This window comes from Leptodactylus fuscus, chromosome 7 (genome assembly GCF_031893055.1).
Source record: "Leptodactylus fuscus isolate aLepFus1 chromosome 7, aLepFus1.hap2, whole genome shotgun sequence".
Classification (NCBI taxonomy): Eukaryota; Metazoa; Chordata; class Amphibia; order Anura; family Leptodactylidae; genus Leptodactylus; species Leptodactylus fuscus.
Genome location: NC_134271.1, coordinates 8,130,982 through 8,157,495, shown reverse-complemented (window position 1 = coordinate 8,157,495; position 26,514 = coordinate 8,130,982). Strand labels below are relative to the sequence as shown.

Sequence of the window (26,514 nt, the reverse complement as noted above, 5' to 3'; positions counted from 1 at the left end):
GTGCTGCACACGGGTGTCCAACACGTCACGTATGTTACTGTGCAGAGCTCTGTGTGGTGTACCTTTATCAACCAACCACAGCGCAGCTTTCACTTTGTATTCTGCCTTTGGAAAATGAAAGCCACGCTGTGGTTGGTTGCTACAGGCAATGGAGAGCGAGAGTTTAATGAATCTGCCCCAAATAACCAAAATATCTCTGTAATGTCTGTCATCTCCATAAGGGCTAGTTCACACGGGGACATGGACGCTGATTTTGACAGCGGATTTCGCAGCCAAATCAGCGTCCATACAATGTATCCCTATGTGAACTGCTCGCTTTTTTTTTCTGCTAGCTCGCTAGCAGAAAAAGAAGCGACATGACCTATCTTTCGGGCGGAAGCCGCTCGCGATGAGCCGCGGCTTCCGCCCAGCCGCAGCGCCCTCCATGTCGGCTCATTCATTTGAGCCGACAGCGGAGGTGAAAGCCGCGACCGCGATGGTCGCAGCGGGAGCAATTCACATAGTGTGGACATTGTATGGACGCTGATTTGGCCGCAAAATCTGCTGTCAAAATCAGCATCCATGTCCCCGTGTGAACTAGCCCTAAGACTAGGGTTACATGGCGACTTTGGTGGTGACCAATGATCACCATGTTGTTGTGCGACTCCTTCATCAATGTAAGTGTATGGAGTCACATCGAGCGCTTGAGGGTTCGGTAATTGCGACTTTGGTGAAGGAGTCGCGGCCAAAGTCGCCGTGTAGCCCTAGCCTAAAAGTAAATAAGATGGTGGTCACGCAGGCCTCTTACTGCTCTGTTCACACGACTCCATTTTATGGTCATTTGGGGTCCTAGTGATTAGCTGACGCTCCAGGGCCCCAATCCAAGATCTGTCATGGGGCCCCTACCTGCCTTGTGTTCATTTAGATTAGTGGGGTATTTTATGTGGTAGTGGTTAGGGTTGAGCGATCGGGTTCGGAAAAGATCGGATCCCGATCGGCGATCGAGCAAATTTCACGATCGCGATTGGCTGGAAAATGATCGGAAATCGGATTTTGAAATCTCAAGATCGGCTCAACCCTAAAAATGACGTTTCCCATAGAGAAGCATTGAGTAGGGTTGAGCGATTGGGATCGGGAAAGATCGGATCCCGATTGGCGATTGAGGAAATTTCACGGCTGGAAAATGATCGTAAATCGGATTTTAAAATCGATTCTGAAATCTCAAGATCGGCTCATCCCTAGTAGATGGTCTTCAGGGCCCCTCAAGGCCCAGGGCCCGGTAGTGACTGCTACCTCTGCACCCCCTATTGCCCCTGGATCGGACACTATGGATAGGTAGTGATTCCGTATCGAGGTCAGGTGAACGTATATGTATATGTAGCAGAGCTGAATTGGCAATTTGACTGTAAAGCTCCGCCACGAGGGACAAACTGAGTAACGCTGGCGTTTTTTGTGCTTATTTTGTGGTTATTTTGGCACATAGCGCCGCGCTATTTTGCGGTCGCGTTGAACGGCGCAAACGCGGCATATACGCGGCGTTAACGCGGTGTTACGCGGCGCTGTGTGCCAAAATAACCACCAAAATAAGCACAAAAAACGCCAACGTTACTCTGTGTGAATGGAGCCTTACTGTCAGACATTTTTGAGGCCCGTCACGTTCCGAGTGACAAACTCATCCTTGCAATGTGGACCAACCCAGCTCTGCTACATCCCTGAAAAGGAAAACTCTTCAATAGTAAACACCCAGTACAATTGGCGAAACCCCCACGTCTCCCAAAAGCTCTTGACATTTTCATTGTGCGAGTTTCAGAACTGATGCCTAACACTTGTCTCTGTTGCTATGGTAACCCGTAGCCGGTCGCCTTGCGAAAATGGTTCCGTCATCAGCAACGAATCAGAGGAGGCCAGTTCAGACAGGAGCACTCCGCAGAAAGTAATGGCTCAGCACAGAGTGACAAAGGATGAAGCTTGCAAGCGGAACGGTGAGGAGGGCGCCCTGCTAATAGCTCTGCAGCCGGCGCTACATCATCTGCTGCACAGCGCATACGCCATACTCACACGCTACTCACATTATAGCTGCATTATTACGCCTCTGCCTATATTATACATCACCCATCTCATATCGGAGTGTTTTATTCTCATTTTTAGCAGTTTTTTTCATCTTGTATCTGCTTGCGGAATTTTCCACGTGTTCCTTTGTCTCGCAGGAGTCTGGCACACAAATAGTTACACATTCCCCTCCGCTGCGTTTTGCGGAGTTAGAGAGTCTATAAAATTTTACGCAGCGCAAATCCTAATAGGATCATTAAATTTTATGCGATTTTTTTTTTTTCTTTCTTGAACTGATTTAAAGGGATTGTACGGGAATAGAAAGACACGGGCGGAGATTTATCAAGATTAAGTAGTAGGCGCGTCCCTTCTTCTACGCCTGACGGAATCTTAAAATATCGAGGCTAGCGCCTGCCATAGATTATAGTGAGTCTATGGGGCCGTAGAAGATTACACCCGCTCCCATTAAGCCCTGGCTTTTCCTCTGTGGGGTGCAAATTTGCCAAAAGTCAAATTTGCACTCCAAATTGAAAATTTGGGTTGCAAATGGGCGTGTGCCAAAATGTGCAACTTGGATTATAAATTTCATGTCAGAAACCGGTATACAATGTATGATAAGAGTTCCCCTATGGCTTCTTAAAGTCAGCTCATCTGTAGGGTTGAGTGATCGGGATAGGAAAACATCGGATTCTGATCTTTTCCCGCGGGATCGAGGTCGGAGGTTATTTCCCACAATGCTTGGGGAAAAGCTAACAATGATTGGCCAGTAGCCAAGCATTGTGGGAAATAACCTCCGACCTCAATCCCGCGGAAAAAGATCGGGATCCGATCTTTTCCGATCCCGATCTCTCAACCCTAGTCAGCTGGTATTGAAGTGAATACCCCTAAGCTGCAATACCACATATAACCTGTAGAAACATGTGGCGCCCTTTTGTGATGAAGGCAGCCATTTTTTCTTATGAATACAGGTGGCCATGCCCTGTGAATAGAGAGGTGGCTGTGTATATTTACTCTCATAGAGGTGAATGGAGAGAGCCACACGGGCACGGCCACCTCTATACCACTCTAGTACCCATTCATTACCAGGACCTCTGCCTGCGGTCACTGGATGAAACCATTCTTGCCACCGGAAGCCATAAACCTAGATAACTAATACTAATCAATATAATGGATGAGGTAGGGGATGAGTATAGCGTTACAATTTTGCACCCCTGTATGTTGCGTTTTCTAGACAATTTTTAGTTGTATGTTTTTTTTTATTATATTTTTTTTTTTAATATTTAGGTTTTCCAAAACAAAAAAGAAACAAAAAAATTGGTAAGATCTTCCGTGTACTGATCTCCTGTCACTAACATTAAAAAGTTTCCTAATTCTTATGGGGTTGTCCCACAGAAAACATTCATCTCCTGCCTACCAGATAGGTAATCAATGTATCCCGGAGCCCAACCGCTGGGGCCCCCATGATCAATAACATGGAGGACCTGAGCCACCCATTCCGGTGGGGCGGGAATGATACAGTGGTCACATATCCTGCCTCTTCATTCAGTGTCTATGGAGCTTGTCTTCCGTCAGTCCCATAGTCTTTGAATGGAGTAGCACCATTGACCACCATTGAAACTCTTCTGAAGTGGAGTCTTGGGACCCCTGTTGTAGTCATTGGTGGCAGTCCAAGTAGTAGACCCCCAGCAATCATACATAACCTATCTCATGGGTAAGTGATGAGTGTATTTTGTGGGAGAGGTGGTTAATACATGGCTAAGGCCATCTCCATCAGCTTTGTGCGGTCCGGTGGTTCCAGTTTCCCAGCATTGGTATACAATTGGATAATAAACTTCTGGGTGCCTGCGGCCACTAATATGGGGGGCTTAATATTTTACTCCATATGCACTATGCTCACGCAGTAACCTCTGACATATGGTGGCCAGTGCAGATACTGTATGTAGGCCAAGTTATACACACAGCCTGACATGACAGCAGTGATGCATCAACGTTAAGTCATTGAACATATCGCCCCCTCTATTGTCTAACTACTACAGTCCATGGAGAAGTTGATCCCGGTTGAACGTCTGCTGTTGATCACAGAAAGGTTTCCTGGTCCATACACACTTGTAACTCAATGGATGACTGTTCCAAAGCCACAACTCAACATCATATCCTTCATATCCTATCTGATGTCATTTTGAAGTCCAAGGTCTAACATCTCAACCCATACGTGTATGTGCTAAACACATCTGGAGGCAACGGCAGCTTGCAATTGCAAACTACCTCTCCCATTAGGACTTCCCTATGACTGAGAGATACTGAGGAATGTGTTCTCCAAAAAAATCTACAGGGCTATGGGGTCTGAGGCAGAACTAGCCTCATAGGCAGAGCTTACAATGGAGGTGGGACTAGCAGCAGAGGTGGAAGTCCTTATGGTACTGTTAAATCCAATGACATTTTCTTCTCCATCTAACCCAGACCAATATGACGACTTCTGATGATTTGATTTTATTAAAATATAAATTGATCTAGACATCCCAACAGACCACCAAATGAAATCAGACCCCTAAATAAATTCAGACCCCCGACAGGGTCACTTAGAGTCATGTGACCTGCCAATTTCCACCAACCATATTCCCCGACGAGACCTGCGTCCCAGGTTGGTCCTCTTAAGAGTAGATAGAAGAAGGTTGCATCAAAAGAATTGATCGCAATGACTTTGTAGGGGCAAAGGTGAGGAGCAAATGAATGAACAAGAGAGAACCCTAAACCCCATCAATCCTTGGTGTGGCCTCCCATTGCCTTCTGAATGGCTCCACCATATGTTGAAACCCAAGGCCCCTGAATGAGGAGACAACAAAGAAGGAAAGGATGACATTACATTGGATTGGGAGGTATCTTCGCTTCTGGACTGCCGTAGCTAAGATTTTATCAGTCTGTTGGAAGCAATTGTGCCGGGTTTATTGGCTGTGAAGCGGCGCAGATTATGAGCTATAACCTGCTTTAGGCTGTCAAGGTTAGTGAGAAATTACGGTCGGAGTTTCTAGGAATGACTTGGCCTTTAACAATGGCAGTAAATAATCACGACCTGACAAATCCAGGAGAGCAGGGAGTCTGCACTGGCTCGCTGACAGAAGTAATGGCCTCACCAGCCCTTCTACACATTGGGTATGAATATACTTCCAGGTTTGCCACATGTGTATATTTATACAGTCAATCCACCATTGACCTACATAAGAAGTATATTACACCCGCTGCCTGCTGCATCTTTAATCATTGATGTGCCCGGCAGACCATGAGACTATCATTTATTCATCCAGTGTGGACTTTCTAGTATTAAAGACATTTTGTCAGAATTTTTCAGTTTCCTCCTACATACCAAAAATATACTGATAGGTAAATTGACTCCCCCTATTTACCTATTGGCTCCTCCAACAAGCATCTGCCCCTTGTAGATGTTGGAGATAGGCGCCTGGATTGCAGCCACTAAATCCCCTCCTCAATAAAGCTCCTTGTGCTTCGAGTCTCAGTGAGAAAAGCCCATTAGAAATGTCTATCATTGCCATGTATTACTGCCAGGAGTAACTGTAAAATACCAAACAAATAAAAAGAAAAACCCAAGTGACTATAATATAGGAAATCCAGCTAAAAAAATCCCTGACGCAGAAATAGAAATTTTGACTGCCTAAAGTCACCACAAGAGGGAGCTTAAGAGCTGATATACATTGAACTGACATCTAACCTAATATATAATGCCATGTAGGGCAGAAATGTACCTTTGTGGCCAAAAACCAATATAGCAATGTGGTAATAATCATGTTGGTATGGGTTTGCAAATCAGCTTGCAAGTACACTGGGGGCGGGGCCTTAGTTACAAGATCTGCATACAGCCATGTGCATATGCTATCATTCCATTCACAGGTAACGGGGCAGATTTGGGCTATAATTGCAGAGAGGAGCCAAAGCACTTTCATCTATCTATACATTTCCAAACCAGGCCCCGCCCCAAATGCACTTGCAGGCTAATTTGCATATCCATAAAATGTAATTATCTCAGCCTTGCATACTCAGTTTATGCCCACAAGGGGATGTTTTTGCTCCTATTGAAGGCCCCTCCACGACGCTATTATTGGTTTGGGATGCATTTTGGACCTGATAGACTCCTTTTAATGTTGCAGCTTTTATTTCTGTCTTCAGGTTTTGTTACTTTTAGGACAGTGAATAGACCGATGACTTAGACATCCCCTCTGTAAGTAACGGAGGGGCGTACCAATAGAATTCCAGTTCTTAAATTGCTATGACCTTTGCTGAGAACCTGCGGACTGAGGATGGAGTTGGCCTTGCCCGCATCGTTCCACCGCTGTGCTCTATTGTGTCCTGATCTTTCTTCTCTGCCTATTAAAAATACTCACATGGGCACCTACAGTGACCCTCTAAATATAACATTACCTTTAACCATACACCTCTTTCTTAAACGTTAGCTTCTTTCTTCTTCAGATATTTTAAGCATTTTCTTTGCAGTAGGAGATCGGAGGGTGATGGGTCTTGCAGGGTCCGGGCTGAGATTCTGTCTTTGCGCCCCTCCTGGTTATAGATAGTACATCCGGGTGAGATGGGGGAACTAGTAATAACTAATGTAGAGTCTTTGTTCCCTAGTGCCGATAAGTGATGAAGAGGACGGCAACATTCACTTTGACAAAAACAAGATGATATCCGACCCCTTTGACTCTTCTTCGGGCTCAGTGCAACTTATTGCAATCAAACCTGTGCCTATACCACCCGCTCTTACCATATCGGAACGAAATCAGGAGATGTCAATCATTAATGGAGAGGTAAGACGGACTTACGATATTCTCCATGAAATAACAATCCTTTCCTTTGTGTTGTGCCGTAACTCAGTCATTCCTCCTGGAAATATCTTAATAAATTGGGTGTTACCAGTCAGGGGGTGTCCCTAGAGCGTCCGACACTGTCTAATGTAAGGGCTGCCTCCATGGTTAGCATACTCTAACCATAATCTAATGGTATATTCCCAATCAGCAGGTGGCCTTAAAGGGGTTGTCTCGTAATAACTGCGATATCCACAGGATAGGCTATAAGGGTCTGATTTTTGAGGGTCTTACCATTGGGACCCATACAAGATCAGTGCAGATTTATATGGGAATGTCATAGTCATGGACAATGCTCTCCAATCTTTGCCCGCACCATAGACTTTGGATGGTGGAACCATATGGATGTGAAAATGTTACTCCATTGAAATGGGGGAACATTGGATCCATCTTCTCGTGGTAGATAGGGCCCGAGGGATGTGACTGTCAGGGTCTCACCGCTGGCCCACCTGATGATCAGACACCTCACAGTAGGGAATAGTCCAGGGACAGTGGCAAGTTGGCCTTTGTGGGTTCTGCCATATTGCCATCAACCCAATGCTAGTTATGGTCCATCGGCAACTTTACAACTTGCCATGTTGCTTAATATAGCACTATATTTTGGAGATAGAGCTCTATTACGTGTGAAACAGTTGAAGTAGGGTTTTAAAGAAGTTTTTGAGTGTTGGATCTCCTTGCACCTGACTGGACAGAGTCAGAATCTAGGTGCACGAGCCCTTACCCCGGCAATCCATCACACACAGTTATTGTTCATCACTACAGCTCATACAGTTTGCCGCCTTGTTTGCTTCCTGCCTATACTGTATATTGTCTTTGTCTACCCAACAAACAAGCTGCACGCCCGCATTGCCTGACTCTCTAATTAGTGGCGTAATCCCAGAAATAGCTCCTTCCACAATGTGCGGCAGATGTTTCCTTCTAACGCTGTCGTGTAAGGCGAGGAGAGTGAATGTGTATTCTTACCACTTAGAAATATACTATAACAGATTTTATATCACTATCAGGTCTTTCTAACCTTCAGGAAAGGGCTTGAACTTGTAAATACAGGGCCAGACCATGTGGTGGTCCCTTCTGCAATGGTAGGGTCATGAAAAGCATGACTAATGTCGAGGAAGGCGAGTGGTTGGTGGAGGATTTTGGTCATTAAGTCATTACCTATCCACTGGATAGATGATATTATAAGATCGTTGAGGGTTCACCCATTGGGACCTCCACTGATTGCCACCATGGAGTTGCCAGGTCTTCCATTTTCCAAGGCACAGGAACATGGCCAGGGGTAGTTGAATGACGTTACAGTCAAGCATGCCCCATGCCATCTATAAGACTTGAGAGAGTTGAGTCCAGTTCTCTACTATCGTAGTCAGTGCCATAGTTCTTGAATGGAGTGGTGGCCACTTAAAGATTTTGGTGGAAGGAAACTGGGGACAATTCACTCCCATTTTGGCAATTGGCTGTGACAATTTGCCGCTTGTACTTAAAATAGGAATATTCATCCAATACATGGACAATCTTCTTAAATTTACTTCCCCCCCTCCAGGTTAATAAAGCACTTAAGCAGAAATCGGACATAGAACACTATCGCAACAAACTGCGCCTGAAAGCGAAGAGGAAGGGCTACTATGACTTCCCTCCCTTGGAAAGCAAGTCACTCAATGACAGGAAGAGGAAGATCTATGCCAAAACTCAGATGGAGATCGACAACGTGCTGGATGCTGGGACAGATACCTCGTCTCCATTTGCGGAGCCTAAGAATAGGTAAATAGTTGACGGTACATGGCTGATATAATAATGTGCAGTATAAACCGAAGGTTGCAAAGCTGGTGCATAGGTTTACCTGGGTAATTTCTGGAGGGGCTCAGCTTTTGTCAGAATTTCAAATGTAACAAGTTGCATGTTTTTGAGTGCAACGTTTTGTTTCTCACAGTGTAGCCTCCTTGCTCTTGCGCACTTGTAGTGTTTTGCTGCTCCGACCTCATGGTGATATGGCGCACAAACCTTGGCCACGGCTCTGGTCTGGGTCCAGCGATCTCTGTAGGGTCTACACATCGGTCTTATCTGTTGCTGAAAATTTGGGTTGGCCGCAACAAATTTAGGACAGCAGACAACTATGGCTATAGAGCATTGAGGAGAATATGTATTTTTAGCAACTAAAAACCCTATCAATGCAACGCACGTTTGTACCAATATTCCTCTTCTACATGGAAACAAATCATCTCCGCACCAGTATCTATTAAATATCTCACGGCCTATAAAATGAGTTAAATGCTATTTAGTCTGGGTTGACCGATGACTAAGAATTAGCGGCAGCGGCAGAACAGGATGTGTAATGAATTGGCAGGATACTTCTACTCCAGATGGAATTGTATTATTCGCCCACTGCGGCTCTGCGATGACTATAGAAGCTAATGAGAGGCTATTAAAATGTGTAAATCACCCGGTACGAGCACAATGGGTAAAAAAATAGGAGCGACCGGGAAGGGAATGGTGAAGAGGCCTCGCACGGTGTCGTAGCCAAAGGCGAATGATGATGTGTGTTGGAGATGGTGCATTGTAACTCTTGTTTCTATAGACCTTTATAGCACATGATCAGAATCTTACATAAAGCCCAGTTAGTGGTGCACACGGTGTATCTGGGCTAATGAGGAGCCTCCTACAGACAGTGTCGGAGATTGCGCGGCTTCAATTTTTCGATCGTTTGCAATTAGGTCAGCGATGAGCACAGGGGACTGTTAAATAGCGGTGTATTACCCGTGTTATCAGTCAGCTTACATCAAAGCCTTTGGAATGAGAGAAAGATTTATTATGCAAGTAATATCTTATTCATAGGACGATATTGGGCTCACTAGGGCAGTAAAAAAAGTTTGAAAGGAAAAAAATGGAAGATGGATGAATTTTATTTGCTTAGATTAAAGAAGAACTTTCACCACTTCAGTTCTTTGGATCATTGAATAGATGCTGCTGCACTGATTCCGGAACAGTTGGAATTTTTTCTCTAGCCCCTACCATTCCTGAGCAATCAGTGCAGATAGTTTCAGCACCTGATTAGGATCCCTACTGATAGGAGGGCGGGGCAGACAGGGACCGCCCACCTGGCAGTAGGGAGCGTATCTAGCATGTTGGGTGCTGAAACTAGTATTAGCGATTGCTCAGGAATGGAAGGGTCTAGAGAAAAAATTCCAACTGCACCAAAAATAGTGAAGCAGTGGCTATTGGAGGATGCAAAGAGCATGAGAATTGACATACCTTCTATATACCAACAATTCTGCCACCATTGGCTTATATGTGGAAAATACAACTTCATAATAGAAAAATAAAAAGTGAGTCAAATCAGCAAAATCTCCATCAGGTGTCTACATGTTATTTTATGATTTTTTTCCGCCTAAGATGTAAAATTTAACATACATTATAACTGTAAAGTAAATTCCATAGGTGGAACAATAGCTTTATTGTAAGCTGAACACATGAGCCTCACACTAATGGATTCTCTTCTTTCTTGTTTCCTTCTACTTTAGCTTTTTCCATTGTCTAGATTTCAGTTTCTTTGACTAAAGGCAGGCAGCTGTCCGGGGCTACATAGCTGCCAATGTACAGTGAAATATAGCTAAGTAACCTGTCAATAGGAATTAACATACTCACATAGGGAGGCAACAATGGGGCGCTGTTCAGACACTGCATTGAGATTATTTAAAAGCATAATGCACAGCTGGATCATAGAAGAACCTGATTATATAAGACGGAAAAGAGATCACTTACAGAATCAATACATTATAGACTACTGTATACATGGACGTAGCTATGTGCAGCAAATGTAATATACATACTAGTGTAAAGTAAATCTTTCTTCTTGATTTTATGGATCCAGATAGATAGGTTACTGTCACCAGAACCAGCATATCACCCCAGCCCTGCAGATAGATAGGTTACTGTCACCAGAACCAGCATATCACCCCAGTCCTGCAGATAGATAGGTTACTGTCACCAGAACCAGCATATCACCCCAGCCCTGCAGATAGATAAGTTACTGTCACCAGACCCAGCATATCACCCCAGCCCTGCAGATAGATAAGTTACTGTCACCAGACCCAGCATATCACCCCAGCCCTGCAGACAGATAGGTTACTGTCACCAGACCCAGCATATCACCCCAGCCCTGCAGATAGATAGGTTACTGTCACCAGACCGAGCATATCACCCAGTCCTGTAGATAGATAGGTTACTGTCACCAGACCCAGCATATCACCCCAGCCCTGCAGATAGGTAGGTTACTGCCACCAGAACCAGCATATCACCCCAGCCCTGCAGATAGATAGGTTACTGTCACCAGAACCAGCATATCACCCCAGCCCTGCAGATAGATAGGTTACTGTCACCAGAACCAGCATATCACCCAAGCCCTGCAGATAGATAGGTTACTGTCACCAGAACCAGCATATCACCCCAGACCTGCAGATAGATAGGTTACTGTCACCAGATCCAGCATATCACCCCAGCCCTGCAGATAGATAGGTTACTGTCACCAGAACCAGCATATCACTCCAGCCCTGCAGATAGATAGGTTACTGTCACCAGAACCAGCATATCCCCCCAGCCCTTCGGATAGATAGGTTACTGTCACCAGAAGCAGCATATCACCCCAGTCCTGCAGATAGATAGGTTACTGTCACCAGAACCAGCATATTACTCCAGTCCTGCAGATAGATAGGTTACTGTCACCAGAACCAGCATATCACTCCAGCCCTGCAGATAGATAGGTTACTGTCACCAGAACCAGCATATCACCCCAGTCCTTCGGATAGATAGGTTACTGTCACCAGAACCAGCATACTACCCCAGCCCTGCAGATAGATAGGTTACTGTCACCAGAACCAGCATATCACCCCAACCCTGCAGATAGATAGCTTAGTGTCACCAGAACCAGCATACTACCCCAGCCCTGCAGATAGATAGGTTACTGTCACCAGAACCAGCATATCACCCCAGCCCTGCAGATAGATAGCTTAGTGTCACCAGAACCAGTATATCACTCCAGCCCTGCAGATAGATAGGTTACTGTCACCAGAACCAGCATATCACCCCAGCCCTGCAGATAGATAGGTTACTGTCACCAGAACCAGGATATCACCCCAGCCCTGCAGATAGATAGGTTACTGTCACCAGAACCAGTATATCACCCCAGCCCTGCAGATAGATAGGTTACTGTCACCAGAACCAGCATATCACCCCAGCCCTGCAGATAGATAGGTTACTGTCACCAGAACCAGCATATCACCCCAGCCCTGCAGATAGATAGGTTACTGTCACCAGACCCAGCATATCACCCCAGCCCTGCAGATAGATAGGTTACTGTCACCAGAACCAGCATATCACCCCAGCCCTGCAGATAGATAGGTTACTGTCACCAGAACCAGCATATCACCCCAGCCCTGCAGATAGATAGGTTACTGTCACCAGAACCAGCATATCACCCCAGTCCTGCAGATAGATAGGTTACTGTCACCAGAACCAGCATATCACCCCAGCCCTGCAGATAGATAGGTTACTGTCACCAGAACCAGCATATCACCCCAGTCCTGCAGATAGATAGGTTACTGTCACCAGACCCAGCATATCACCCCAGCCCTGCAGATAGATAGGTTATAGGGTCACCAGACCCAGCATATCACCCCAGCCCTGCAGATAGATAGGTTAGGATCACCTGAATCAAATGTTTTCCCCATGTCAATGGCTGTCTCCGTTGCCGATGTATTGGTGGATTGGTCAATATACACATGAGCTCTTTGGAGCAATGAGATTGTTGTCATTTACAACTTTGGTGCAATAGTAAAGCCCTTGTTGCTCTATTGTCACAATGACCATCTATGTATCTCTACATGTAGCTCAAGTATCTCTACCTTATGAGAGCGTTGTATGTTTGTGGTTGACTCCTATGGTTCTCTGCACAAACCTTCCTGTATTGGACGTTTTTCACACTGTATATATAGCGTATCTGTATGATTTGTACATCGTGACACCATTTACCAAAATTTTTGTAGGCAATCCTCTATGAAGAACCATCCGTACAGAAGTCGACAGTCTCTTAATAGCCCAAGCCCCGGGGAGACTGAAATGGATCTTCTTGTGACTCGGGAAAGACCGAGACGTGGAATTCGGAACAGCGGATATGATGTGAGTGTAATATCAGAAATTAGAATTCCCAGGAAATATATTCAATGTTTTATTTGTTTTATTAAAGTGTAAATATGAAAACTAAGTGACAAAGAAACCTGGCAGATAGTCTTCATTAAAAATATTTGCAGATTATTTGCAAAACTATGTGTTTCTATAGTTACAGACTACCAATAGACTCTGTAGTCTGAAACTGAGATAGCCAACGATCTTTGAAGGTGAGGGTGAGAAGGGTTGTCCATGGCTCGGTCCCCTGGAAACAATGCGCCCCATGTGACCAATGAGCGACCATTGATGTAAGTGACTCCATTGACCCCTGAGGCTGCTCGTTGGTCTTGGAGGTCATGTGGGATGTAGAGTTACTGGGGACCGAGGCGCGGCATATGACATGTTACATCTGCCCCAGGCCAATTCCTGGATAACCCCTTCAAGTAAACCACACATTCATCATGTCTTAGTGTCCTGCAGTCCAAGACATGGACCCATAAAGACTCCTTTAGCGTCATAAGGATTACGGCTGTCTATTGCGCCATCAGCTCCATCCATGACCATTATATGTCTTCATTATCTGTATTTTATGCCATAAGCAGAAATCAATGGCGGTGGTGGATCGATCATCTCCACCATGGATAAGCCTCTGAGGACCACAAGAGTGAGATTTACACGTTGGTATCTGAAGACCACGACTGCCGTTCTCATTCCCCTGCATGTGGGGGAGGGGGGAAGTAGCCTTAGATTAGTGACGCACATTGTATAATTGAGTCCTATAAGATGACATGAAGACATTAAAGCCATACTGTGCAGTAGCGAACATTACGTCAGTCCTCACAACAGGGTTCACAACATTATAGAACTGCAACAATACTGTTATTAACCATATTGTGTACAGTGTCTTTGTGTCAGTATGGTAACAGACTACATACACCATTGTGTAGTCTGATCCTGCTTCCACCATACCTTTATCCTTCCCCGGTATCTCTCAGTATCATACATCTGGTAGGAGAGTAAGGAGCAGGAGACATATTATAGGCAGTGACTGCTGGACCAGACCACACAGAGTTTGATGTCGGTCACTAAAGAGACATAATGTTCTCACTTAGAGCTGTAAACTCACAATGGTATTACAGTGCGACCAAGAATAAATGGTTCTGAACTGCTTTATTAGCGGTGCGCTGATGTAGCGTGAGTGGGCAAAAGGAGCAGAAAACAAACAAGGAGAGCATTATACTGTGTGGGAGCTGGAGAGCATTATACTGTGTGGGTGCTGGAGAGCATTATACTGTGTGGGAGCTGGAGAGTATTATACTGTGTGGGAGCTGAGGAGCATTATACTGTGTGGGAGCTGGAGAGCATGATATTGTGTGGGAGCTGGAGAGTATTATACTGTGTGGGAGCTGGAGAGCATTATACTGTGTGGGAGCTGGAGAGCATTATACTGTGTGGGAGCTGGGGAGCATTATACTGTGTGGGAGCTTGAGAGCATTATACTGTGTGGGAGCTGAGGAGCATTATACTGTGTGGGAGCTGGGGAGTATTGTACTGTGTGGGAGCTTGAGAGCATTATACTGTGTGGGAGCTGGGGAGTATTATACTGTGTGGGAGCTGAGGAGCATTATACTGTGTGGGAGCTGGAGAGTATTATACTGTGTGGGAGCTGGGGAGTATTGTACTGTGTGGGAGCTGGGGAGCATTATACTGTGTGGGAGCTGGGGAGCATTATACTGTGTGGGAGCTGGGGAGCATTATACTGTGTGGGAGCTTGAGAGCATTATACTGTGTGGGAGCTGAGGAGCATTATACTGTGTGGGAGCTGGGGAGTATTGTACTGTGTGGGAGCTTGAGAGCATTATACTGTGTGGGAGCTGGGGAGTATTATACTGTGTGGGAGCTGAGGAGCATTATACTGTGTGGGAGCTGGAGAGTATTATACTGTGTGGGAGCTGGGGAGTATTGTACTGTGTGGGAGCTGGGGAGTATTGTACTGTGTGGGAGCTGGAGAGTATTATACTGTGTGGGCGCTGGGGAGCATTATACTGTGTGGGAGCTTGAGAGCATTATACTGTGTGGGAGCTGGAGAGTATTATACTGTGTGGGAGCTGAGGAGTATTGTACTGTGTGGGAGCTGGAGAGTATTATACTGTGTGGGAGCTGGAGAGTATTATACTGTGTGGGAGCTGAGGAGCATTATACTGTGTGGGAGCTGGAGAGTATTATACTGTGTGGGAGCTGAGGAGCATTATACTGTGTGGGAGCTGGGGAGTATTGTACTGTGTGGGAGCTGGAGAGTATTATACTGTGTGGGAGCTGGAGAGTATTATACTGTGTGGGAGCTGAGGAGCATTATACTGTGTGGGAGCTGGAGAGTATTATACTGTGTGGGAGCTGGAGAGTATTATACTGTGTGGGAGCTGGAGAGTATTATACTGTGTGGGAGCTGGGGAGCATTATACTGTGTGGGAGCTTGAGAGCATTATACTGTGTGGGAGCTGGAGAGCATTATGCTGTGTGGGAGCTGAAGAGTATTACACTGTGTGGGAGCTGGGGAGCATTATACTGTGTGGTAGCTGGAGAGCATTATACTGTGTGGGAGCTAGGGAGCATTATACTGTGTGGGAGCTGGAGAATATTATACTGTGTGGAAGCTGTAGAGTATTAAACTGTTTGGGAGCTGGAGAGCATTATACTGTGTGGGAACTGGGGAGCATTATACTGTGTGGAAGCTGGAGAGCATTATACTGTGTGGGAGCTGGAGAGCATTATACTGTGTGGGAGCTGGAGAGTATTATATTGTGTGGGAGCTGGAGAGCATTATACTGTGTGGGAGCTGGAGAGCATTATACTGTGTGGGAGCTGGAGAGCATTATACTGTGTGGGAACTGGGGAGCATTATACTGTGTGGAAGCTGGAGAGCATTATACTGTGTGGGAGCTGGAGAGCATTATACTGTGTGGGAGCTGGAGAGTATTATATTGTGTGGGAGCTGGAGAGAATTATACTGTGAGGGAGCTGGAGAGTATTATACTGTGTGTGAGCTGGAGAGTATTATACTGTGTGGGAGCTGGAGAGCATTGTACTGTCCTCTATATATAAGACATACATAATAGACTGTTATATCTACATAGAGTCTTCTAAGGTGGGTTGGAAATATCTGCAAGTTCTCTGACTGTATAATTCTTCATATATTGATTCCTATCAGGTTTTTTGTTGCTAATTGCCCCATTACAGCTGCAGCACATTTTACTTTTGTCTCTTAGGTGCAGAGGATGACGACTATGTACAATACAGAGCAGTTAGCACCCGTCCATTATTACTACTACTGTAATTCTGCCAGGAGTAATTGTCAAATATCAAAGTGACCATAATATAGGGGATCCAGGGACACTGGAATGCTAATACAGGTTATGGTGCAGCTAAAAAGATCCCTGACCCAGAAAAGAAGAGAAATCTGAGCACAATAAGGGAATCTAGTAACAGGGAGTGAACAGCAAACCAGCTAAACAGGAGACACCTAGTGGCAGGAAATTTAGAGAGGTTTTTCAGGCAGAAAACAGAAACATTTCTAAATAAAGGAAATGATATTTTGGTGCAGAAACACATGATCTGTTATATGAGACATGAAACATTAGTGACCATTTGATATAAGTGCTGCCTGTGGTTTTGAGGATGGACTTTGTGCAGTGGCGTAGCAGCTGGCGATTCGTTTAGTGACTGTCATTATTGTGGGTTTTATATGTATACAGTAGTTGCCCAATTGTCCATAACATTGTATTTTCCGTTCCTTCTCTGCTGCGCTCTGCACCAGCAATTTACACTTTACCTGCCAGAGGAACTAGGTCAGGCTGATGCTTATTAATCTTAGACAGCCGGGAACTGCAGAAATTGGACAATTTATATGATGAAGACGCAGGCGGTAAACAGCATCGATCTGTGTAGCATGCAGATATCTCTCCAGGTTATTTATCTACCTGTGCACACTTCTACATTGTATAATGTTTGCATTAGATCTGCGGCTATACAGGTGTACATCTACATGGAGAGTATAAAAGCTATGTCATCAAAATGGTGTCTGTATCCTTCACTATCTATCTATCTATCTATCTATCTATCTCCTATCTATCTATCTATCTATCTATCTATCTATCTATCTATCTATCTCCTATCTATCTATCTATCTATCTATCTATCTATCTCCTTATCTCCTATCTATCTATCTCTCTATCTATCTATCTATCTATCTCCTATCTATCTCCTATCTATCTATCTATCTATCTATCTATCTATCTATCTATCTATCTATCTCCTATCTATCTATCTATCTATCTATCTATCTATCTGTCATCATCTGTCTTTCTATCTATGATGATCGCCATCCATCTTTCTGACTACCTCCTGGATACTCCTTCCCTTAGTAGTATACACCGTGCAGGTGTCGGCCGCTCCCCGGGGTTCTCTTATGTTAATGCCGCTCTGTACATTGCAGTGGTCACTAATAGGGAAGAATATGCAACACAATAAATCCTCCTTGGAAGGCTGGGGCTGTTTAAATGGACATGTAAGAATTTCCCTGTGGGCAAAAAATCAATATGTGGCTGAGAAAAGCCGCAGAGAACTTGGAATGGAAAACATTAACTCATTAGGTGCAGTGGAAACATTTAATTTAGTGTTATCTTTTCACCTTATTCACACTCGGTGACCCTAGTCAGAGCTTTGCAAGCACCCCTCCCCCCTACGGACCCCTCATTATGCTGCCGCACTTAGCTGCTCCTTAGTTTATGGATCAGGTCACTGGCTGCTGTAAGGTCAGCACACTCATCTGCTGCAGCTTCCATGGAGCCCCTGGTGATCCCTTCCATTCTGCTCTGAAACAAAAGTCTACAGAGAGGGGTGGGGGAAGATACAGCAGTATCAGAAGAGTTCTCTATCCCTCGCTCACAATGTAGCATCTGCAGGTTTTTATGTATCTTTTACAAAATCCTCCTCCTCCCCTCTCCATAGACTTCTATGTAAAAAGTCCAACCTGATAAAGTGGAGAAGGAAACAGATTTCTCTAATAAGATCTATTACAAAGTTTCTTCTATTCACTTGTACAGAAGATCTGTCTCTGCTTCTGCCTTGTTGGATTTAGTAAATTCGGTGTTCCCTATCAAATTGTCACCTTAAACTTTTTTGATTTTTTTTTTTTCTTAGACGGAACCTGAAATCATCGAGGAAACAAATATCGATCATGTTAAACAAGCCAGGACATATATAAAATCTCGCCAAGCTAAAGGTCACTCTGAGACGTCCACCCTGAGCTCTCAGCCGTCCATTGATGAGGTCCGCCAGCAGATGCACATGTTGTTGGAGGAAGCGTTTAGCTTGGCCTCTGCCGGGCGTGGAGGACCCAAACGGCAAGCGGATCCCTATGCCTCAGCTCAACATATGCCATATTCAGAGGTGGTCACCAGTGCCCCTGGCACAATGGCACGGCCTCGGATGCAGTGGGTACCGACCTATGGGCCGGAGATGTATCAGTACAGTCTGCCCAGACCGGTGAGTTACTATCGTGTCTATAGAACGGAATAAGTAATGTAATATATGTACACAGTGACTGCACCAGCAGAATAGTGAGCGCAGCTCTGGAGTATAATACAGGATAAGTAATGTAATGTATGTACACAGTGACTGCACCAGCAGAATAGTGAGCGCAGCTCTGGAGTATAATACAGGATAAGTAATGTAATGTATGTACACAGTGACTGTACCAGCAGAATAGTGAGCGCAGCTCTGGAGTATAATACAGGATAAGTAATGTAATGTATGTATACAGTGACTGCACCAGCAGAATAGTGAGCGCAGCTCTGGAGTATAATACAGGATAAGTAATGTAATGTATGTACACGGTGATTGTACCAGCAGAATAGTGAGTGCAGCTCTGGGGTATAATACAGGATAAGTAATGTAATGTATGTACGCAGTGACTGTACCAGCAGAATAGTGAGCGCAGCTCTGGAGTATAATACAGGATAAGTAATGTAATGTATGTACGCAGTGACTGCACCAGCAGAATAGTGAGCGCAGCTCTGGAGTATAATACAGGATAAGTAATGTAATGTATGTACACAGTGATTGCACCAGCAGAATAGTGAGCGCAGCTCTGGAGTATAATACAGGATAAGTAATGTAATGTATGTACACAGTGACTGTACCAGCAGAATAGTGAGCGCAGCTCTGGAGTATAATACAGGATAAGTAATGTATGTACACAGTGACTGCACCAGCAGAATAGTGAGCGCAGCTCTGGAGTATAATACAGGATAAGTAATGTAATGTATGTACACAGTGACTGCACCAGCAGAATAGTGAGCGCAGCTCTGGGGTATAATACAGGATCAGTAATGTAATGTATGTACACAGTGACTGTACCAGCAGAATAGTGAGCGCAGCTCTGGAGTATAATACAGGATAAGTAATGTAATGTATGTACGCAGTGACTGTACCAGCAGAATAGTGAGCGCAGCTCTGGAGTATAATACAGGATAAGTAATGTAATGTATGTACACAGTGACTGTACCAGCAGAATAGTGAGCGCAGCTCTGGAGTATAATACAGGATAAGTAATGTAATGTATGTACACAGTGACCAGCAGAATAGTGAGTGCAGCTCTGGAGTATAATACAGGATAAGTAATGTAATGTATGTACACAGTGACTGTACCAGCAGAATAGTGAGCGCAGCTCTGGAGTATAATACAGGATAAGTAATGTAATGTATGTACACAGTGACCAGCAGAATAGTGAGTGCAGCTCTGGAGTATAATACAGGATAAGTAATGTAATGTATGTACACAGTGACTGCACCAGCAGAATAGTGAGCGCAGCTCTGGAGTATAATACAGGATAAGTAATGTAATGTATGTACACAGTGACCAGCAGAATAGTGAGTGCAGCTCTGGAGTATAATACAGGATAAGTAATGTAATGTATGTACACAGTGACTGTACCAGCAGAATAGTGAGCGCAGCTCTGGAGTATAATACAGGATAAGTAATGTAATGTATGTACACAGTGACCAGCAGAATAGTGAGTGCAGCTCTGGAGTATAATACAGGATAAGTAATGTAATGTATGTACACAGTGACTGCACCAGCAGAATAGTGAGCGCAGCTCTGGAGTATAATACAGGATAAGTAATGTAATGTATGTACACAGTGACCAGCAGAATAGTGAGTGCAGCTCTGGAGTATAACATACACAGAAAGTATATCAGATATATATATAAAATCTGTCTTTATCTGCTTAGGTATATATAAATCCATAGAGTACAGATGCTATTATCTATGCTGCAGATATATAGGTGATATACTGTATACAGTGGCGCGCACAGTCTGTGGATTCTTCATATCTGTTTATTCAGCGACATTAGATAAGAATCCCTTATAAGACGGGAATAAATGAACGGTGACAGAATAAGATCATTGCAGAGATGCGGAGAGCCCCGGACTGTCAGGTTGGGGTGACAGGCGCCCTATAGCCCTCAGCTAATTACAGCGAGCTCGGCTGGATATGTTACCGGGCTGCTCTATTCCTGCATATAATCTTCAGGGTAATGTGTTCTAGGTCCGATATCTGCAGATTCACTTCTGGATTAACCCCTTCCTACCCTGTACTTTGTATTGTACGATAACATTTACATTAAAGGGGTTTTCTGGGACACATTATATTGGTGACCTATCCTTAAAGGGAACCTGTCAGGGCGAATTAGGACACTAAACCAGCCACAGGACCGAAGCTTTAGTGTCCCACATCGTACCTTACAACGCGGCCACATTAACCCTGGAGATAAGCCTTGACTCTCATCGGACTCTTCTCTGGTGCTCCCGGCGCCTGCGCTGTTCTTCAGTGAAGTCGGAGATATACACCTTGGATTCATTGTGCATGCACCAAAGATTTGGCGCAAGCGCATTGAAGCTGAAGTTTATTCCTCTGGCTTCATTGGAGAATTGGGGTAAAGCAGGGCAATTTGGGACACTGGATCCCTGGTCCATTACGACATTTGGGCAGTTTAGTGCGCCAAATCACTTTGACGGGTTCATCAATATGTGATCAGTCCAACATTTGGCACTCACAAGTGTTGCTTGTGGGGATCCTGACCGTTGGACCCCCTGTGATCGCAAATTTATGGCCTAGCCTAAGGATCGGTCCTCACTATGAAACATGCATTTGCATTTGTGGGGCCCGACAACCCCATAAATCTTGGAAATCCTCTGTGAGCTAAACCTAGTCCATGCCGATCCGTGTTACCTTCACTGATACATTGTAGCGAAGTGTCAGGACGGGGAATGTTCTGTTTGTTCTCCTGATAACCTGAGCGGCTTCCAAAGGTTTTTTTCTTTTTTTAACAGAATTACAGATTTTCCCAACTCCCGGAAATGGTGATCGGTTCTCCGCCACCGCCAGTGCCCCCAAGGACAGGTCCTGTCGCTGTCCCCTCTCTAAGAAGGTAAAGTCCTTGTTATGTCGTGCTGCAAAATTAAAGGGGTTTTCTAGATCAGGTCTCTTCACGCCACCCTCCCCCTCCTCTCCTGACCCCACACGTATTTACCCCTGCTATGGGGGCTGGCTTATTACAGTAGGCTGGGGGGGCTGGTTCTGATCACATGACCTGGGGTCCATCGTGAAGAATCTGCCGGATGAATTACCCCCCCGGACCCTCTATAACACTGCTTCATGGCATCCCTGGGGTACGATTTATCCCCACACAGCATCTCCATGACGCTTGTATGTCTTCATGGCGGTTCTTCCGGGTTCAGGACGCGATACTCATTTTTAACAACCTCCGAATGACTCGATGGAGAAATTCCCACATACATTAAGCAGGGAACATCTGCATTAGTCACGTGACGCGCGCCAATCTCTGCAGCAATAGCAACAGCGGTTTTTCTGCATTTTAATTGCCGGTTCCACCAGCCGCGAATCAATACGCTTCTTTTCCTTGGGTAATTCTGCCACCTAGTGGTCGATAGGGTTACCGTCCGTGATTTCTAGATTTTAGTATATGAACTGTGGGGCGGATTTCAATGTGAAAAATTTGCAATGTAATTATTAGTAAATTCTACGTCTCATGCACATGATGCAGATTTTTTTCCCGTGTGGGATCCTGATTGTGTGCACGTACCCTTAAAGGGAACCTGTCATGATAGCCAATGGTTATCGCCCCTTTTACTGCCAGTCTGAGCCATTGTGTTCTATCTGTCAGGACGGGAGAGCCCAAATAACGAGGGTTCAGCAATCGGGATCGGCTGGAAAATTTTTGTATAGCGCCACCCAGTGGCCATCAATGATGTTGCATGTTTGCAAGTGTAAAAATATTTTGCAGCCACGACTTGTTTCAAGTATTGTCCCCTTAAAGGGAATGTATTGCTGCCTATGGCCGTGACTGTGCTGTAAAGCAGATCACTAAATGCTGTTAACAGAACAGAGGGGGAGCTGAGACAAGATGGCCGCCCCTATAATCCTGGACAGGAAATAGAATAAAAAATTTGCAATTACAAAATCTAAACAGAGAAAAGTGTTTTTTTGTAAAAATGAATGAAAAATAAATTGGCGATCCGTTCCCTTTAAATGTGCCGGATGGGATGTGAGCGCTGGGTTAGATGTTCGGATCGGCAGACGGTCATAATTTTTGACACCAAAGGAATAAAAAAAATTTTAAAAAAATGAAATAAACAATAAATACTTGAAATCTCTCTGAGTATTTTAGGAATTGCATTAGTGATATTTCAGTAATCTAGTGATGCGTTTTTTCTGTATTATCGTATACAGGTCTACATCGGATATGGCCAACAAGAGCCGGATGCCAGAGCCCGGCGGAAATGAGCAAGGCCCAGGTGAGCATGGGGGGGTCTGACAGCGTCTGGGGGGCCGGGGAATCCACCCCCCAATTCTATCAATCAGTTCAATGGACGTCAGCAGCAGATTATATCCTCTACAAGAACACTCTGTGTGAACATACCCCTAGGGGGTTATACAATGTAGGAATTTGACACTAATAATGATAGGAGCTGTCATTGGTCAATGTGGGCTGCGTCTTTAGCTCAGAATCCGTCTCAATACCGAGGAATACAAGTACTTACTAAAACAGACAGGTCAGGAGGTGCCAGGTCCTCCCTAAATACATGTATACCGTGCATTAGGAAGAGGCCTTTAAGGCTCGCCTCTGACTTTAATTCTATGTTTGTTCCAATCCCAAGTCCCCCCAAGAGATCTAGACTCAGTCTGCTCCATGACGGCTCATCTGCCGCGCTTCCATTTGTAGCAGATGATAACAGTAACCTACACGGCCCAATGACGGCGTGACCCATATGTCACAATGTAGCGTGTGTACATACAAAGCCGCTGTGGATTGGATGGAACAGGAGGTATACGGTGAGGAGAATGTTATATACATACCAGGTTGGCAGCAATCGGGAGCAGACGGGTTTATAAACAAAGTTATATCGATACGTGAAGGGAGAAGGGGGGTCTTGTTCATGCACCATTGCCATCTCAAGCAGCTGATCGGTGGGGGTTCTGGTTGTTGGACCCCTCCAATCTGATAGAGGGGAAACCCCTTTACGATCATCTAGTCCCCGGACCTCATGAAGACCATGCCAAGTTTGCGCCCATTCCATTAGTCATTGTAGCTCATGGCGGTTCTAGGTCATGTTCTATCTCAATGAATACATTGCCTTGTCAGGTAACTCAATGCCTGCTGTGTTCGCCATACCAGGGAACCGAGCTGGATACTCCGGTTATTACATTCCACAACCACCCGCTTCGTACCGGAACCAGGCCTGGATGTCGTACTCGGGAGAGAATGATTTGCCGGGACAGTGGGCAGACTCGGTAAGACTCTTCTTCTTACTCTCGGTGCTACAACCTATAGGGGCCCCTCATGTCCATTCATTTAGTCTATGCACCCTATTTTGTGGACTTTGCACCCTCATTCCTGTATATGGAAAAAAATAGAGTTTGCAGTTCTTAAAAATAACAAACACCCCCGGGCCCTGGTGCCTGAGGGGGGCCCAAAGATCAGCTTGCCCCAGAACAAGACACCACTATTATACATGGCGGATGGAGAATCCTATTACATGGGGCCTTGGGGTCTCTAATCCCTTATATACAGAAGCAGGGGTTATTTTATTCTACATTTTTGGCAAGCCCCTTCTTACATAATATACACCCCAAATTGACCAATTTTGGAAGGAATTTTCCTGCAATAAAAGTACAGTAATCATTGTAATTGGGGAAACCTACTGCATATTCCTATCTGCAGAGTTCCCCAATTTTTTTGGTAGCAGATACTCATTCACAGTATTACAGGGCTAGCCGTAGTTAAAGGGACCCTTGCACCACCTCCACTAACTCCAAGTCTTTTCATTCTCCTCTGACTCTGGTGCAGTTGGAATTTCTTCTGTAGCCCCACCTTTCCAGAGCAATCATTACTGTTAGTTTGAGCACAGTTCCCTACGGTCAGGTGGGCGGTCCCTGGGTTGGAACAGAAAGTCAGGGACCTTCAACCTTCAGAACTTTCATGTGCTGAAACTGATACAAATGATTGCTCAGGAATGGTGGGGGCTAAAGTAAAAATTCCAACTATGTCAGAATCAGTGGATAGGAACCTGAATGATGGAAAGAATTTGAGTTGGTGGAAGTGGTGAAAGGTCCTCTTTAATGTTACTTTTGCTTTTCCTGACTACTAAACATCTCTTGTTACTGTAGGTCCCACTCCCAGGATACATTGAGGCGTACCCCAGGTCAAGATACCCACAGAACTCTCCTTCCCGACTTCCCAGGCAGTTTGGCCAGCCAGTCAACTTACATCCAAGCCTCGACCATGCCACCGGACCATCCATTGGAGCTTCACAACAAAGTCTCGCAGACACCGACACTCCGGACGCCTCCATCACCAACCTATCCACAGCTGCACTGGTTAAAGCCATAAGGGAAGAAGTCGCTAAACTGGCGAAAAAACAGACAGACATGTTTGAGTTCCAGGTGTGAGGACTTCGAGGATCGGTGCGCGCCAGTGCCAGCCATTGCTATGTTGTTGAGTTATGGTAACAGTGCCTAAATAAATAAGAACTTACCTGGGATTTTATGATATTTTTATTGGATTGGATGAGGACAATGAACGATCTCTTACTAATACCTTGATTTTTATTTATAAATGTAAATTATTAAATCATTTTTCTATCGACCTCAACACCAAACTGATCAACTACTTTTTGTTATGTTGGCAAAATATACCAGTATTATTCCTAATCGATGGACCTGACCTTCAGTGTGGATTGTCCAAGATGGGCAGGGCAGTTGTTTTGCTGTCTATGGCTCTGAGCAGCTCCTCGTGGGCGGGACTGTCCTCTAGTCAAGGTGATTGACAGCTCCGTTCTAAAGATCCTGCTACAGTCCTCCACAGCCCCTCTAGATGGCGTGTCCTGTTGTCAATGCATCAAAATACTGTAACGTAGTAAGAGGACCTTTCACCACCAACTCCAACTCTTTGCCTTGTTTAATAAACACTACTCCCCTGATTCCGGCACAGTTGGAATTTTTTCGGTAGCCCCCACTGTTCCTTAGAATTTGGGACTTTTAGTTACAGCACACAATATGCTAATCAGGCTCTCTACTGTTAGGAGGGCGGTCCCTGTTTGTTTGCTCTACCCCAGGACCGCCCACTTGACAGTAGAAATTAACAGTGATGGTTGCTCAGGAATGGTGGGGGCTAGAGAAAAAATTCCAACTGTTCTGGAATCAGTGGAACGGCGACTATGGAAGGATGCAGAGAGTTGGAGTTGGGGGAGGTGGTGAAAGGTCACTATGGCTCTGATTTCAGACTTCCCCGGTGAATGGATCCAACTCTGGCTTTGACTCTATGGCTGGCCATGTCATCTATACCAGAGCAGGAGCCGCCTTTTGTTAGCTTCTCTCAAATTTGACTCCTAAAAGGGATTCCCAAGCACATCCACTATCCATATAGAATGGGTTAAAGTAGTTCTTCACGCCTTCATTCTCTACCAGTCTTCCCATGCTTGTAGGTCTAAGGTCATATAAGGCTATTATAACCAACCCCCAACCCCTAAAAAACAACCCCTATAAAATCAATACATTGTAATGCAATCCTAGCTTGTGGTCCGGTCTGTGAAACGTTTCACTGAGTGAGCAGCCATTCCTCTCGACATTGAAAGGTTTCTCAGGCTGGCGCTCGGCCGAAGCAGGTAAACTGAGAACCTTGAGTAAATTTGGCTTATAACCCGATCTCTAGCCGGCCGTACAAACAAGCCTCTGTCTGCCTGAGATTTCTATTATTTAGTAAGAAATAATGCTAAGCCATGAAACAGAGAGCCAAAGAGCCGCTAGAACTAATGAAGGTCTACTATCCAGGCGAGGAATGCTCGGAGATAGAACCCTATTATATATACAGCTCGCTC

General features: G+C 45.0%; 1 protein-coding gene across 1 annotated transcript in view; it reads left to right on the top strand.

Moving 5' to 3' along the window:
* KIAA1549L (KIAA1549 like) overlaps positions 1-25,387 on the top strand; it is a 74,374-nt gene extending 48,987 nt beyond the window's left edge. The window contains exons 13-21 of the mRNA XM_075280897.1: positions 1,834-1,961; positions 6,667-6,842; positions 8,437-8,654; positions 12,932-13,064; positions 18,252-18,596; positions 21,448-21,545; positions 22,868-22,932; positions 23,781-23,929; positions 24,806-25,387. Coding sequence (XP_075136998.1) covers positions 1,834-1,961; positions 6,667-6,842; positions 8,437-8,654; positions 12,932-13,064; positions 18,252-18,596; positions 21,448-21,545; positions 22,868-22,932; positions 23,781-23,929; positions 24,806-25,087 — 1,594 coding nt within the window. The 3' untranslated portion in view covers positions 25,088-25,387. The remainder of the gene's footprint in view (positions 1-1,833; positions 1,962-6,666; positions 6,843-8,436; positions 8,655-12,931; positions 13,065-18,251; positions 18,597-21,447; positions 21,546-22,867; positions 22,933-23,780; positions 23,930-24,805) is intronic.
* Positions 25,388-26,514: the final 1,127 nt, after the last annotated feature.